Source organism: Rattus norvegicus, chromosome 15 (genome assembly GCF_036323735.1).
Source record: "Rattus norvegicus strain BN/NHsdMcwi chromosome 15, GRCr8, whole genome shotgun sequence".
NCBI classification, from domain to species: domain Eukaryota; kingdom Metazoa; phylum Chordata; class Mammalia; order Rodentia; family Muridae; genus Rattus; species Rattus norvegicus.
Genome location: NC_086033.1, coordinates 25,545,400 through 25,558,737, shown reverse-complemented (window position 1 = coordinate 25,558,737; position 13,338 = coordinate 25,545,400). Strand labels below are relative to the sequence as shown.

At 43.8% G+C, this 13,338-nt stretch overlaps 1 protein-coding gene across 2 annotated transcripts in view; it reads left to right on the top strand.

Moving 5' to 3' along the window:
* The first annotated feature begins 2,168 nt into the window (after positions 1–2,168).
* The window catches only part of Armh4 (armadillo-like helical domain containing 4), a 101,092-nt gene continuing 89,922 nt past the window's right edge, over positions 2,169–13,338 (top strand). Inside the window, exons 1-2 of one of the 2 annotated variants that reach the window (XM_039093475.1) lie at positions 2,169–2,307; positions 11,206–12,583. In XM_039093475.1, the coding sequence (XP_038949403.1) occupies positions 2,299–2,307; positions 11,206–12,583 (1,387 nt within the window). In that variant the 5' untranslated portion in view covers positions 2,169–2,298. The remainder of the gene's footprint in view (positions 2,308–11,205; positions 12,584–13,338) is intronic. The other variant, NM_001108374.1, reaches the window with a different exon arrangement.

Sequence of the window (13,338 nt, the reverse complement as noted above, 5' to 3'; positions counted from 1 at the left end):
TTGCAGGATTCTCAGCATTTTGCACAAACCCAATGTAATATCTGTGTAAGTATGGCCTAGATGTTGAATAGGTATACAATTTTCCTTCATGCTAGTGGGTGTCTTGTATGTATTATATACATCTGTGCACAACTTGCCTGCCTGTTGCCCACATAGGCCACGAAAAGGTGTTAGAAATGATGCAATTGGACTTACGGACATTTGTGTACTGTTTCTGGTAGCTTGGGATTAAACCCTGGTCCTCTGGTAGAGCAGCTTATAACCTAGGTTCTGAACCATCCCTCCAGACCTTGCACTTGCTCTTGCAACTATATATTTCTCATTGAATAACTAGCGCATACTAAAGTTAAAAGTCAGATAGAGTCTATCTGGAATTAAAATTTAACTGAGAATTTTCTGCAAAGATAACTGCTAAATCTACCAGTCCTCAAACTTGTTTCCTGAATTTGATGCCTTGTTTGGAAACATGCAGCACACACAGGAATTTATGCAAATTTATACACACATAAACAAACAATTCGTTGCTTTATCTGAGACAAGGGAATAACAATCATAATGTGTGAATTTATTGTTTTAATGTGCAGAGAACACTTTTCCTGGTCTACAGATCTTGTGTGTGTTGAGGTGGGGGAGAGATTTTTATCCCTGCCATGTACTAACAGCAGCTCTTGAGATAAACCTTTCCTACTAGAGTAGTTTGTTGGACAGGATAATTATTATAAATGAGCTTCAAGAAGATTGCTTTAGCTTTACTGCTCAGCTGACACACTTTGGTGCAATGGGAGAGACCTTTACTACAGGGAAGGGTTACCGTGGAGAAAGACAGCTTTAAGCTGGTCTAAAGGGCACTCTGCATTTCTCACATTGCAGTGTCACTGCAAGAGATACGTAAACAAAGACAAGAGGATGTCCAAGACGTTTTGACTAGACAAAGTTTATGGATGGGTCAGGTCGTGGATGTGTGGGGGATGGGACTATCATCCTCTAGTCATCTCTTCTATATAGCTTGGAGCTATGGACTCAATGTTTAGCATTCAGGTTATTTTCCTTAGTCCTATTAGTTACCAGAATTTGGGTTTAGATGACCCATTGTGTGTGTGTGTGTGTGTGTGTGTGTGTGTGTGTGTGTGTGTGTGTGTGTATGCTAGCTCAGACCTTACCACACTGTAGAACTTTATATAATGAAAAGACTTGGCTTGATTTTCTCAAACAATTGACTTTAAAGGAAAATGCTGAAACACGACTTAGTTAGGTGTGACTGATCTGGCGGGAGACCTGGTCACCACGCAGTGCACTATGTATTAAGCTGAACAGAGTACAGATCTCATCCATCAATTAATCACATTCCATTCAAAAACCACTAGCTGGCTTCCATTCAAATATGCAAAGCCATTCTGAAGGGAAGTGGGAGGAATAAGGTGGCACTCTCGAGAACACAGACACACACACACACACACACACACACACACACACACACACACACACACACAGAATTTAAAAGGCCATCATGAACAAAGGCTATCATAAGAACCAGAACCAAAGGGGAAGTGCCATGTGATCTGTTTTAAAACTCTCTTCTCTCCATTCACAATTAGAAGAACGAAAAAGAGATACTGAGTTCGTGAAAGGCTTAAAGCCGCAAGGACAACCCTGCCTTATGTCATTATACCAACTGCAGTCCTGAACCTTCAACTTTCTAGGGGTCATCCTAATTTTCAGAGCTCTTGTGCAGTTCTTATGAAGTAATTGATGTGGCACCTTGCTTTGTGTCAGAAAGAACAGTTCTTGCAGATTTTCTCTGATTAGACGCTCCACCAAGCTGCCCACTCTTCCCACAGGGACTACTGTATCTGGGGACTGAGTGTCCCTTGTTTACCAGGCACCAGAGAAATCCCGGCTCTGGTTGGACCAGTGCTCTCTCTACACTCTCTGAAAGTGTAGAGAGAGCTACAGCAGAAGCCCAGGATGTGAAGAGGGGCATTTGGGGACAGGGTTTCTTGAAGGGTCGGTCTCAGAGGAGTGATCCCACTCTGATCCTGCCTGGTGCGGTAGCTGAGTCCACAAAGTTTAAGCTGTAGGGGGCGTGGTGATTTAGTTCGTCACTGCAAGAGAGGCGGGCGTACCTAGCCGCTGGCCAATCCCTAGCCTTAGCTGCAGTCTTATGAATAAACAACAAAACCAAGTGCCCTCCCTCTAGCATCCCAGACAGCCAAGGGAGTGTAGGCGGCCTCTACGTGAGTCGTGGCAGGGATGGCTGGCACTGGCGCTGCCACTTTCCTTCGCGCTCAGCTGTGCTGAATGCTCCAGGTGAGGACAAACCCGGCTTCTGCAAACCTGGCGAGAGGCAGGAGTGGGGCGGGATTCCCGGGCTGCACGGGCTCGCTCTGAGTGGGGCAGCCCTAGGGTGGAGCTCCCTGCACCCTCCCGGAACGCGGTACCCAGGCTCTGACTGAGCAGGGACAGCTCCGGGAGCACTGGACGAATCTTGCAGGCCTGAAAGGGCTTTCAGCACTTACTTGGTCCATCCCAGCCTTGCTGCTTAGTACCTGGGAGCAGCCTTTGTGCAGGAAGAGAGCTTCCAGGCTGGCTGCTTTTGTGTGGACTTGCTCCTTTTGCCCTGCCTTCCCTTGCAGTTCAACCTTGTGAGAGAGAAGTTCCTCAAGACTGTGGTTCATTCCTTTCAAAGCTTGGGTTCCAGTTTCCTGTACCGCTAAGAGCTAGCAATGGAGGAGTGAATGCGGACTGCTGTGGCCTCCCAAAGGGTTCTGCTACTTTACAGAAAACAAAAACAAAAATATTTGAATGTTTGATACAAGGATATCAGGGAGACTTCCTGCTGTCCTGGGTCTCCCAGGACAAGTGAAGGACACTCCCTGAGAACTTAACCTAATTAGAAAAAGGTACTAGGGGTCAAGCTGGGAGAAAACTCTGCAGAGCTTGATACTCAAGCCTGGCACAGAAGCCCAATTTTGAGGTGCTGAGACATAGCATGTGTGTCCCGGTCACTGACAGAGCCCAGCCAATATAGATTCTAATCTTGTGGAAGCTAGAACCCTGGCTAAACGAGGGAGCAGCCAAAACGGGGTTCTCAAGAATTTGGGGCTATCCAAGATGAGACATTCTCTCCTTTCCTTAGAAAGAAATCGTGGGTACCAAATTAAAATTCAGATCTCTCATGGAAGATAGCCAAGAAGGCTGCTTCAAGTGTCCGCAATGTTTTTCTTTACAAGTTTTCCTTTGAAACTTAAGCGGAGTTAAGCCAAGATTAGAAAGCCACCCACAGAGTTCTGAAAGCTTTTCACTGAGGACCGATATATGTGGTCAGAAATCGCATGCCTCCCCCTTTCCTTTTGTGTTTTTATTGATGTCAAGTCTATTAAGCTCCCCCGTGTCTCCTTCAGCTAAGCATCCTCTGAACAGGCAGCCGAAGTCAGCACATCCTTCGCATCATTCAGAAAGAGTCGGAGTCCGGAGGGAGGCTTTGCAGAGTGAGAACGCTGGCTGCTGCTATTGTTCAGAGTTACAAAGCCAGCCTGTTTTGCTCTTAGATGGATACAGTAGAATTTGCTACATCGGCTGTACTAACGAACTACACACGGCTGCAGCCGCCTTACTATTGATTGCAGAACTCCCAAGGCTCACCAAGTCCAAGGTAGCTACGGCAACAGAGCCAATTAGGACAATGTGGATCTGCCTTTGTTTTCTTGAGAGGCTCCTGACTGTACATAGTGGGTCATTGTTGCTGGGCCTTCACACCATGGTCGTTTGACACCACAGAAAGTGTTTTTATGTCAAATGCATGTTCACAGTAGAAATGAGGAAGATGGGCTCCTCTTCTAAGATAAATTTTCACTTGCGAATATCAGGTGTGCATCCTTCCGCATAGCTTAGAAGGTATCTTTATGTTATAGATTTCCTTTCTTAGCATCCCACCCCCCTCTGTTTCTCTTTTCTTCCTTGAGATATGATCTAATGATGTAGCACCAGCTGGTCTGGACTTAGACGTACAGATGAGGCTGTCCTGGGACTAAGAGATGTATGTCTGCCCGTGCCCCTAGTGCTGTGAGTAAAGATATGGGCGGGCCACTACACGTGATGCATTGCTGTTCACGGAGTTTTCCTTCAAAGGTCATCTGAATTTATTCTCCATGATGAAAACTAATTTTTTTTCAATTAAGCTATGTGTGGACAGTGTTATTTTTCACATTGTGTTTAATTATTGGTGATGAGGAAAATCTCTGAAAGTCCCTTCGGCTCCCTGTGAAAGGCCGACTAGTGCCTAGAGATCTTGCCAGACAAACGAGGTTCGTGACTCACAAAGGACAGAAATAAAGTGTTGAATTGGGTCATTGAAAAGAACTGCCTGCTGTGGAAACAATTGCCTCCTGTAGGAAACTGATCAGGCGAGGATTCCGCACTAAAAGTCTGAAAAACGAAGTTAGGTGACAAATAGTGCACAATTGAGTGAGGTTACAGATAGTTCAAATTGCTCTCTGAGGTTTGAGGGACTTGTGTATCAGATCTGTGTTGACGCATCTCCCATCGCATGATGTTTAAGTTTCTTTGGAAGGTTCATATTCCAGCCTGCTGTCATTTTGTTTTCTTGTCCTCCACCCTCTGAGGAAAACAGAATGCATATGATGCTACTGGTGGTGACCATGACGTCTCAGCATGAGTCTGAGTCTTCTTATCTCTATTTTGCCATTTAGTACCTTTGCTGTCATGGCTTGTTCAAGATTCCCAGAGAACTAGCGCATCGTGTGTTAATCGTCAAGGGCAACTTCTCTTACCAAGGATAGGATGATATTCTGAGGGCGAGAAGCATGGGCATGTTGTTTGTTAGCATCATTAAAGACAAAGCTTTGGAAGGAAGCACAGTGCAGTGCAGAACTCACTTGGGGTCTGGAGCCTGGAGAGAGCACTTTGCTGGGGGTTGACCACTCACCCTCTTCTCAGTCAGCACTGGCCTGGACTGCTGTGCTCCTTGGAGAACATAATTCTCTACAGCTACTTCATTCTCCATCATTCCACCGTGATGGACCAGTCTGCTGAAAGAATCATTTGTCATCCCATCTCTAATCTACAGTAAAGGATGGCTGCCGCCCAGATCTTAGAACCAATAGGTAATGTGGTGCCTCAATGCCAAGATCTATAGCTAGATTAATAGAGCCAGAGTTGACTAATGAAATAGTATCGACAAGGAGAACCTTGATGCTTAGGAAAAGATAAGATAAAACAGTGACACATGGATCCATGAGGATCAAGGAAAGCACAAAGTGAAGAGATTATTAAGATACCTAACAAGAACACCAAAGACATGCCCCACCTTCATCAATCAGAGAATCACTGATTGGATTTCTGAAAGATTAGAAGGTTATTAGGAAACAAGTTGACCTGATATTCTCAGTATTCTCAGGCTAGTTACGTATAACTGCTCCTACTTCCCCCATCTCTCTCTCTCTCTCTCTCTCTCTCTCTCTCTCTCTCTCTCTCTCTCTCTCACACACACACACACACACACACAGAGAGAGAGAGAGAGAGAGAGAGAGAAAGAGAGAGAGAGAGAGAGAAAGAGAGAGAGAGAGAGAGCCAAAATACAGTTTAAACAAGAACATACACAATTTGTTGGTTCTATTGAATAATCAGCCCAAAGTGGCCAGGTAGGGAGAAAAGCACACAATAAGATGAGGAGAGACTAAATAATGCTGTCAGAAATCCAATGGTAGACAATGGATACCCCATCCTTAAATGATTACTCATAGTTATTCCATGCCACCAGCTATGTACGGATTGCCTCCTCTATCCAGTTGTCATCATTAAAAACTGTAGGAAAAAAAAAAGGAAACTTAAAATACCAATGTGAACATACTAGAGATGCAATCTCATTTGAAGTGAGAAGACTTATAAAGATGATAATTACTGGTAAAGAAGCTGAGAGATAATGGGAAGAGAATGGGCCAGCTTGTGTGTTTGTATCACGTGTTATGTTTTGTTTTCTGATAGCATCTGTTTTCTGATATCCATAGGAAACACGGTCAGGGCTTGATATAGGGTGCAGAGCAGAGCAAACGTCAGGCTAACATGGTGGACACAGAATCAATACGAAGGCTCATGAGTAAAGCTCTTAAGTGGGAGCTTTATCTGCCTGAATATGGGGATTTGCTCGGCCCTGGTGTGAGATTTGGATAGTAGATGTACAGCTGGGGGGTTGGATATTTGGGGACATTACATTCTGTGCCTGGGGAAGAGAGAAGCCAGATGGCAAAGACAAGGATATTGAAGTCTGAAAGGCTCCAAAAGATCAAACAAAGCTACAAGCTATCACAGAAGCAAGCTAATTATCCTCTGTAAACATGTAGCTTTTTCATCTAAAAGGTAATCAGGACCGTGGTAGCACCTACCACATTTTGTGGGATTCAATAAGGTAAATTTGCACCAGGCACTTAACAGCAGTTGGCACAGAGCATTACCCAAGGAGTAGCCACTCTTGATTGATCACTATCATTTTATTCTCAAGAACAAGCCATCTGGGTGGTCTATAATGTATTATAAAGGAGACAGTCTAGACAGATTCACCAATTAGAAGGCAATTAAAATAATGAGCATCTAGTTAGGCAGCAGCCACTCCAAGAGGGATAATAATGGGCAGAGTCCCAGCAGTTAGGACTTGGGATTTCAAAGAGGAAAAAAATGAAGATGAGACTGAAAGTTAGGGGAAAACCAACACTGAGCTTGAGGTAGACCTCAGTGGCCACCAGGCATTGAAAGACAAGGAAAGACCCCATGCAGAACTGGAAGTTTGTCAGTTTGAGTTGCAGACAACATTTTACTGCAGACATTACAGAAATACATCCTCCGGGCCTTGAAGTTCAAGTGTCCATTTGGATAAAAGAGCAACCCCACCTTTCCAGCAGACAAGGGGAATCTACGAGCAGGGATCTTTCCTGTATTTCTCCTCAGTTTTTCCCACAGTATTTCTGTAATTATGAGCCAGTTGTAAGAGCGTTTCTGTGCCTTCAGTATGCTTGGGGCAATGCTCATAGTCTTTTTAAGAATAGACATGAAAATTTAATTTATTCTGTGAGCTCAGTCATAATACATAAAATGTTTAATATGCTGAGTCCCCTATCCTGTCTTTGTTTTGGTAACACACTGAAGTAATAACGGCCTTCATCTCAGCTGGGTACACATCGACCAAGTAACTGTGTAGAAGACCTTGTGTTTCAGTCCTAAGGCTACAGTTGCCAGGTTTGTTTGTTTTGTTTTGTTTTGTTTTTTAAACATTGCTTTTCATGGTCCTTGAAGATTGAGTGTACCGGATTGACAAAGCAGAAGATTCTGGACTGTGTCTATTCAAGATGGTCAAAGATAATGCTTGACAGAACAGCTTATCTGCACACTGCTGGCTGAAATGCAGCAAATCACTCAGACAGCAGCAGAAGCCATCAGTGTGCCTTGATAGCGAGTGACAGACAAAGTGGTATTGATGAGCTCCCTAAGGAATGCTTTTTAATCTAGGTGGAGCAAATATCTGCTGTCTGTTAGGAATTTGGGTAGAGTTCCTGAGAACTAACTAGCATGGAGAGACACAGACAGAGCAGCACCCAAAGGTACAGTGTGAACAGAAACTAAAAGGAGAACAATTTCCTTTTCTTCCTTAAGTATTCTAATGTTTGAGGTAATTTAACCTGCGACACCGATGCTCATAAACACTGACATTTCCCCTCTTCCCTTCTCCCTGCAGAGCAGCCGATAGACAATCCTGGCTTTTCAGCCAAGATCTGCTCAGCATTTCCTCTCTTCTGGGCACTTGGCCACATAGGGGGTATAGTGTAGAGGAAAGAAAGCAAAGGCCTGAGACCACAAAATATGGCCACAGGGTTTGTTCAGGGTTAATATTTGCATCAACCTGTGGTCTGACTTTTCTTCCATAATTTTCTAATGTCATGCAGGTCCCTTTGTTTGATGCTAAACCCCTAAGAGCAGTGATGGGGACCTGCACTGAGCCTGAGAGATGGAGGGATTTGAAGTTCATCTGCTAGTTCCTCTGAGTGTCAGGCAGCCGTTCTTATATCATCTCAGTCTCTCTTAAAGTTTACATGTTGTTTCCAACAGTGGAGAAAAGGAGCATAAGGCCTCAGTACACAGACACAGGAGGCTTGTGGCTCACTCCTACTTTCTCTGAGGTGATTGGATTTAGAAAGCAGGTGGCCAGCTTTTAATCCCAGGAGGTACATCTTCTAGAGAGGAAGCAGAATTCCCTGCACACAGACATTCTATAACTCTAGACATAGATGAAATAAGACCCTGGAGGAGAATTCTGCCTTGGCATGGTGGTTGAGGCTACTTAAACCTTTACATTTTTTTTATCCTTTCCCCTCAACCTGAAGTGTTCATAAAAATTTCCTCTCGGCTCACAAGATTACAAATCATAAAATGTACAGTGCTTCTTCACATGTGTGGCCACCTCCATTCCCTGATGGAGAAAAGCTGAGACTGCAGGAATAGTCTTAGGTTTGTTTTAACTTCATAGTAACCAGACATGAGTCTACAACTGTAGAGGGAGAGGGGATCTTATGGTTTGTTTCCTTAACCCCATGTTTTGTCAAAGGCAGAAGTGAAGAGGTTTACTCACCAGCACATGGCAACTGTTAACAAAAAAAGTCAATTCAGAGATAATTTTCTAATGTGAGTTCATGGACCTCTAAACCCCCAATTCTCAACATTTTGGGCTACTCTGGTTTTTAATTCAGAAGGATAGAATCGTGTAGACTCAGCTTTTACGACGTATCTTTTGTCCGACTCAGGGCCTTGTGCATGCTAAGCAGGAATTCTGTCCCTGAGCCCTAGTCGCAGTCCCTTCCATCATCTATTATGTTTAGTACGATGGCACATTCTTCTTTAGAAAGAAGAACAGACAGCTTCCTGAGTAGATCTGAAATAAATTGGAGATGTCTGTCATTATTATCAGCATTTTTCCTTTAAAATAAATATCATTTCACAATTCAGTTTGTCTACCCAGAAATCCAAAGGGCTCATTGCCCATGGAGATTTTCATTCACAGCCCTCATTTGTCTTTGTTTTAAAGAAGGGAAACTGGGGCACCAGGGCCATCCCTCCATAGGCCCATTTGACCTGGCTAAGGAAGAAGGGACGTTCTAGCACATGTAAAGTAGAATGGCACCTCAAATGTTCATGCGCCTTGGCGTGTGTTTTTTTTCTCTTTTCTCAAATATTTTCTCTGTTTAGAATCACACTATACATAGACAACTTAATATTATTTAAAACTGCTTCAACCCTTGCCATCTAAATGCCATCCCCTTCCACTGCCTAAGGCTCTTGGGGGTGGGGTGGTATGGAGACATGGACAGGCTTAATGCTCCTCCTAGCTTCTCTGGTTTCAGCGTCCTCTGCATGCTGATAACAATCCTCTGCATGGCACTTGATAACACATGGCTTCTCTTCCTATATTTCCCAGAAGCTCTGTGGAGTCAAGATTTGGTACAGCAAACTGTAGAAACCCACTGGCTTAGAGTGCAGCAAATGTTTGTTGCGTTTTTCAGTTATGGATATGGAAAAATTGGATGTTACTCATCCAAGGATTTCTGACCAAAGGGTTCTCAGGAAAGCTTGAGAGGGGTGAGAAGATCAGCTTGCAAGATGGTCACTGGGGGGTACTGGTGTTGGTAGTCCTCAGCTCCTATAGATTCCTTTTTATATATGTTTAAACAATGTAAATATGGTATATTTACAAGAGCAGGCTGATTTCTGTAAATTTGAGGCCAGCCTGGTGTACAAAGTGAGTTTCAAGACAGCCAGGGCTACACTGAGAAACCTTGTCTCAAAAACAAAAAACAAACAAACAAACAAACAAACAAAACCCAAAAAACAACAATAAAACCCAAACAAACAAAAAAGAACAACCAAAAGACTAAATGAGGTAACATGAAAGCTTTGAAACCCTTCAGGGGAGGAAAACCTCATGAATGTGGGCTTCTGTATTTCACAACTTCACAGCATTTGCACATCCTCGGCAATTTAGTTGCTTAGATGTAAGTGAAAGGAGAAATGTAATTTTCATAAAAATGAGTCTTTGAACTTTAGAATCTAATTTCAGGATTTAACCTTTTAGAAAAATAATTTTATAGAATCTTAAATATTTTTTCCTATTTGTGCTGGGGAATTTTCAGTGTTATGAAACCTAATGACCCTCCCAGAACAATAGACAGGCATATTTGTATATCTTTAAACTGAGGGAAGATATGTTATGTGCCTGTAGTTTTAGCTGCAGTGCAACTGTGAATAGTTTGAAGACTAAAATAGATCTAATTATTATAAATCACAGCTAAATAGTAAGAAGTAAAAATGTAAACATTAAAAACCCATATGTTTGTGTGGTCTTAGTACATTTTATGACTCAGATTTTGAAACATGGAGGTTTTGGGTATAATTTTTGTTGCAAATAGTTTGAACACTTAAAAAGTATGTTTCGGCTGGAGATCTTTCACATGCATTTTTAAACTCATGAAATTAACTGATTTTCATTCAGCGTGTTTTATTATTTCTGCTTCCAAAGCATACTTTCTATTCTGACTGCTGTAGCAAAATACCAAAACTTGGGGAGAGGAGGAGAACTGTTAGAAATCCCAGTTAGGAGACCAACGAAAGCCCTCAGATGAACCTCTTACACTTCTAGACACTGTGAAGTCCAAGCTAAGGACGGCAGCTGTGGACGCTGGTTAGGGCCTGGTCCACAGTAACCAAGTGTTTCTGTTCTCATACGTTGGACAGAAGGGAAGGGAATGTCCTAGGACTCTTCCACAGGGACCCTAGTCTTATTCATCAGACTCTATGTTCACCATCCTTATGATAAAACTCACATGAGTCCCAGGGGCACAATCATGCAGATCATGGCGACACACAAGTTCTTTATTTTAATTTGTAACATTAACTTTCCACCTCCTAGACATGGTGATATTTCTACAGTGATTTTCATATACTGTTTTCCAGGCAGTTTTAAGTCAAAACAGCTGAAGAATTAAGCAGGAAAAAGTGAACTGGGTTACCCATGTCTCAAGGGTACAGAGAAATAGAACAGCCATCTCCTACCTCTCTTCTCATCATTGCACGTCTGGTTTGACTTAAAGCATATTATTTACAAAAACACATCCATATGACAGTGTGCTATGCTTTACTTGCCTACAGGACTCAGTTACTGGAATTGTCGACTCCTTCAATCGATTTTCTCCTCCCACTATGAGCAGACCAACTCTGCTGCCCTCCTGTGTGGCTTTCTGCAGCATTCTCTTCCTCACCTTGGCCACAGGATGTCGAGCTTTCCCACAGGTGGAAAGGAGGGAAACATCACACGCTTATGCAGAGAAGGAGCAGCCCCAGAAGATGAACACAGATGACCAAGAAAACATCTCCTTTGCTCCAAAGTACACACCCCAGCAGATGTCCTCTGATGCTCCCATGGGACTCTCTGCAGGACCGTCAGTGACACCATTACATAAAGTATTCTCTGTGAGCAGAGAGAGTCACCTTGCAGGAGCTGGGCTACTGTATGCTACCAGCACTGGTGTTTACTCTTCTGGTGAGCCAGTGGTTTCAACCAGTGACCAAGAGCATAGCCCCAGCCAGCTTGAAAGAATGTCTCCTGAGCACAGCCTTTCCAAGTCCGTATTAACTGTTGCTTCTTCTTCACCTGCTTCTCTGAATCCTGAACAGGAGGAACCCTACAGCAGTTCAAGCACCCAGTCCATGGTACAAGGGATCACAGATGGAGCCCATGGTTTCCTGGAGTATTTAGATAACCAGGTGTTTGCAACTGAAAGTCAGGAAGCAGTTAGCTTAGGAAAGTCACCTCCTTCTTCTATAAATACCAAAGAAACTGAGAACATCAAAGCAGATGCAGCCATGAGAACTACTGCCTTTCCTCATGTTGATTCCACAAGAGAGATGAAGCCTGATAGGGAGAGACCCTCAGAGATGGCAGTTGACAATGTCGAGAGCAATACCACTAAGTATTTGGTGACACTCCCCAAGAATGTCCTGACTATTGAGCCAACAGCTGACAGTGTTTTGGGAAACCCTAAGGTCACAGTGAGTGTCGGTACACCTGACCCAGTTTCTTCTGTCTTCAGCGAGGAGTGGGATGACACCAAATTTGAAAGCATAAATCGAGGGAGGCCCCCAGAGTCAGGAGACAATGCAGAGACTCAAGTGAGAACAGAGCAACCGCATGGAAACTCTGAGAGCTTTGAGGGGACTGAGGAGAGCCCCACTTCCACAGAGGTTGCAAAGGTGGCTCCAGGGCTCCCGGGAGGAGAAACACCCTTGGGAACAACCCTGGTAACTGCACTGGGGGATGAGAGATCAACAGTCCTGACCCATCAGATTTCCTTCACTCCCACGAGTCCTGTAGAAGACCCTGAAGTTTCTACTATGAAGCTGTTCTCAAGTGCAGGAGGTTTCACAGCATCCACCCAGGGGGACAGGACCCAGCTCTCCTCAGAGACTGCAGTTTCTCTGTCTCAATATGAGTCTGTGCCACAGCAGGCCGCAGGAAATGTGCTAAAAGGTAAGGTTAAAAAAAAACCTAAAAAATTAAAATAACAAAATATCTACAAACTTCGTTTAATTTGACCACTTTCAATTTGGATATTTTTCAATTTTTATTTATATTAAAACTTTTTGAGATGGGATCTTGAAAGGTTGCTTTGAGTTCACAGTGTTTCTGCCTTTGCTCCTAACTTCTAGGCATGTGTCTTGTTGCCTTGGTTACATTTCAAATGTTATCTGCTTTCAAGATTTCCCCACTGGAGTTCCCCCTATTCCTTTGCCCCTCCCCCTCTCTCTATGAGAGTGTTTCCCCACCCACCCACTCCCTCCCATCTCCCTGCCCTGGCATGCCTACATGAGAGCATTGAGCCTTCACAGGGCCAAGGGCCTCTCTTCTCACTGACACCCAGTAAAGCCATCCTCTGCTATATATGTGGCTGGAGCCATGGGTCCCTCCATGTGTTCTCTTTGCTTGGTGGTTTAGTCCCTGGGAGCTCTGGGAGGGTCTTGTTGGTTGATATTGTTGTTCTTCCTGTGGGGTTGCAAACCCCTTTAGCTCCTTCAGTCCTTTCTCTAACTCCTCCATTGGAGTCCCCAGTCTCAGTCTGATGGTTGGCTGTGAATATCTGCATCTCTGTTTGTCAGGCTCTGGCAGAACCTCTCAGCAGACAGCTATGTCAGGCTCCTGTCAGTCACTGTATGTTCTGATTTGCCTTGAACTTACAATGTTGTCCAGTTGACCTGAAACTTACAACTATCCTCCTGCCTCTGTTT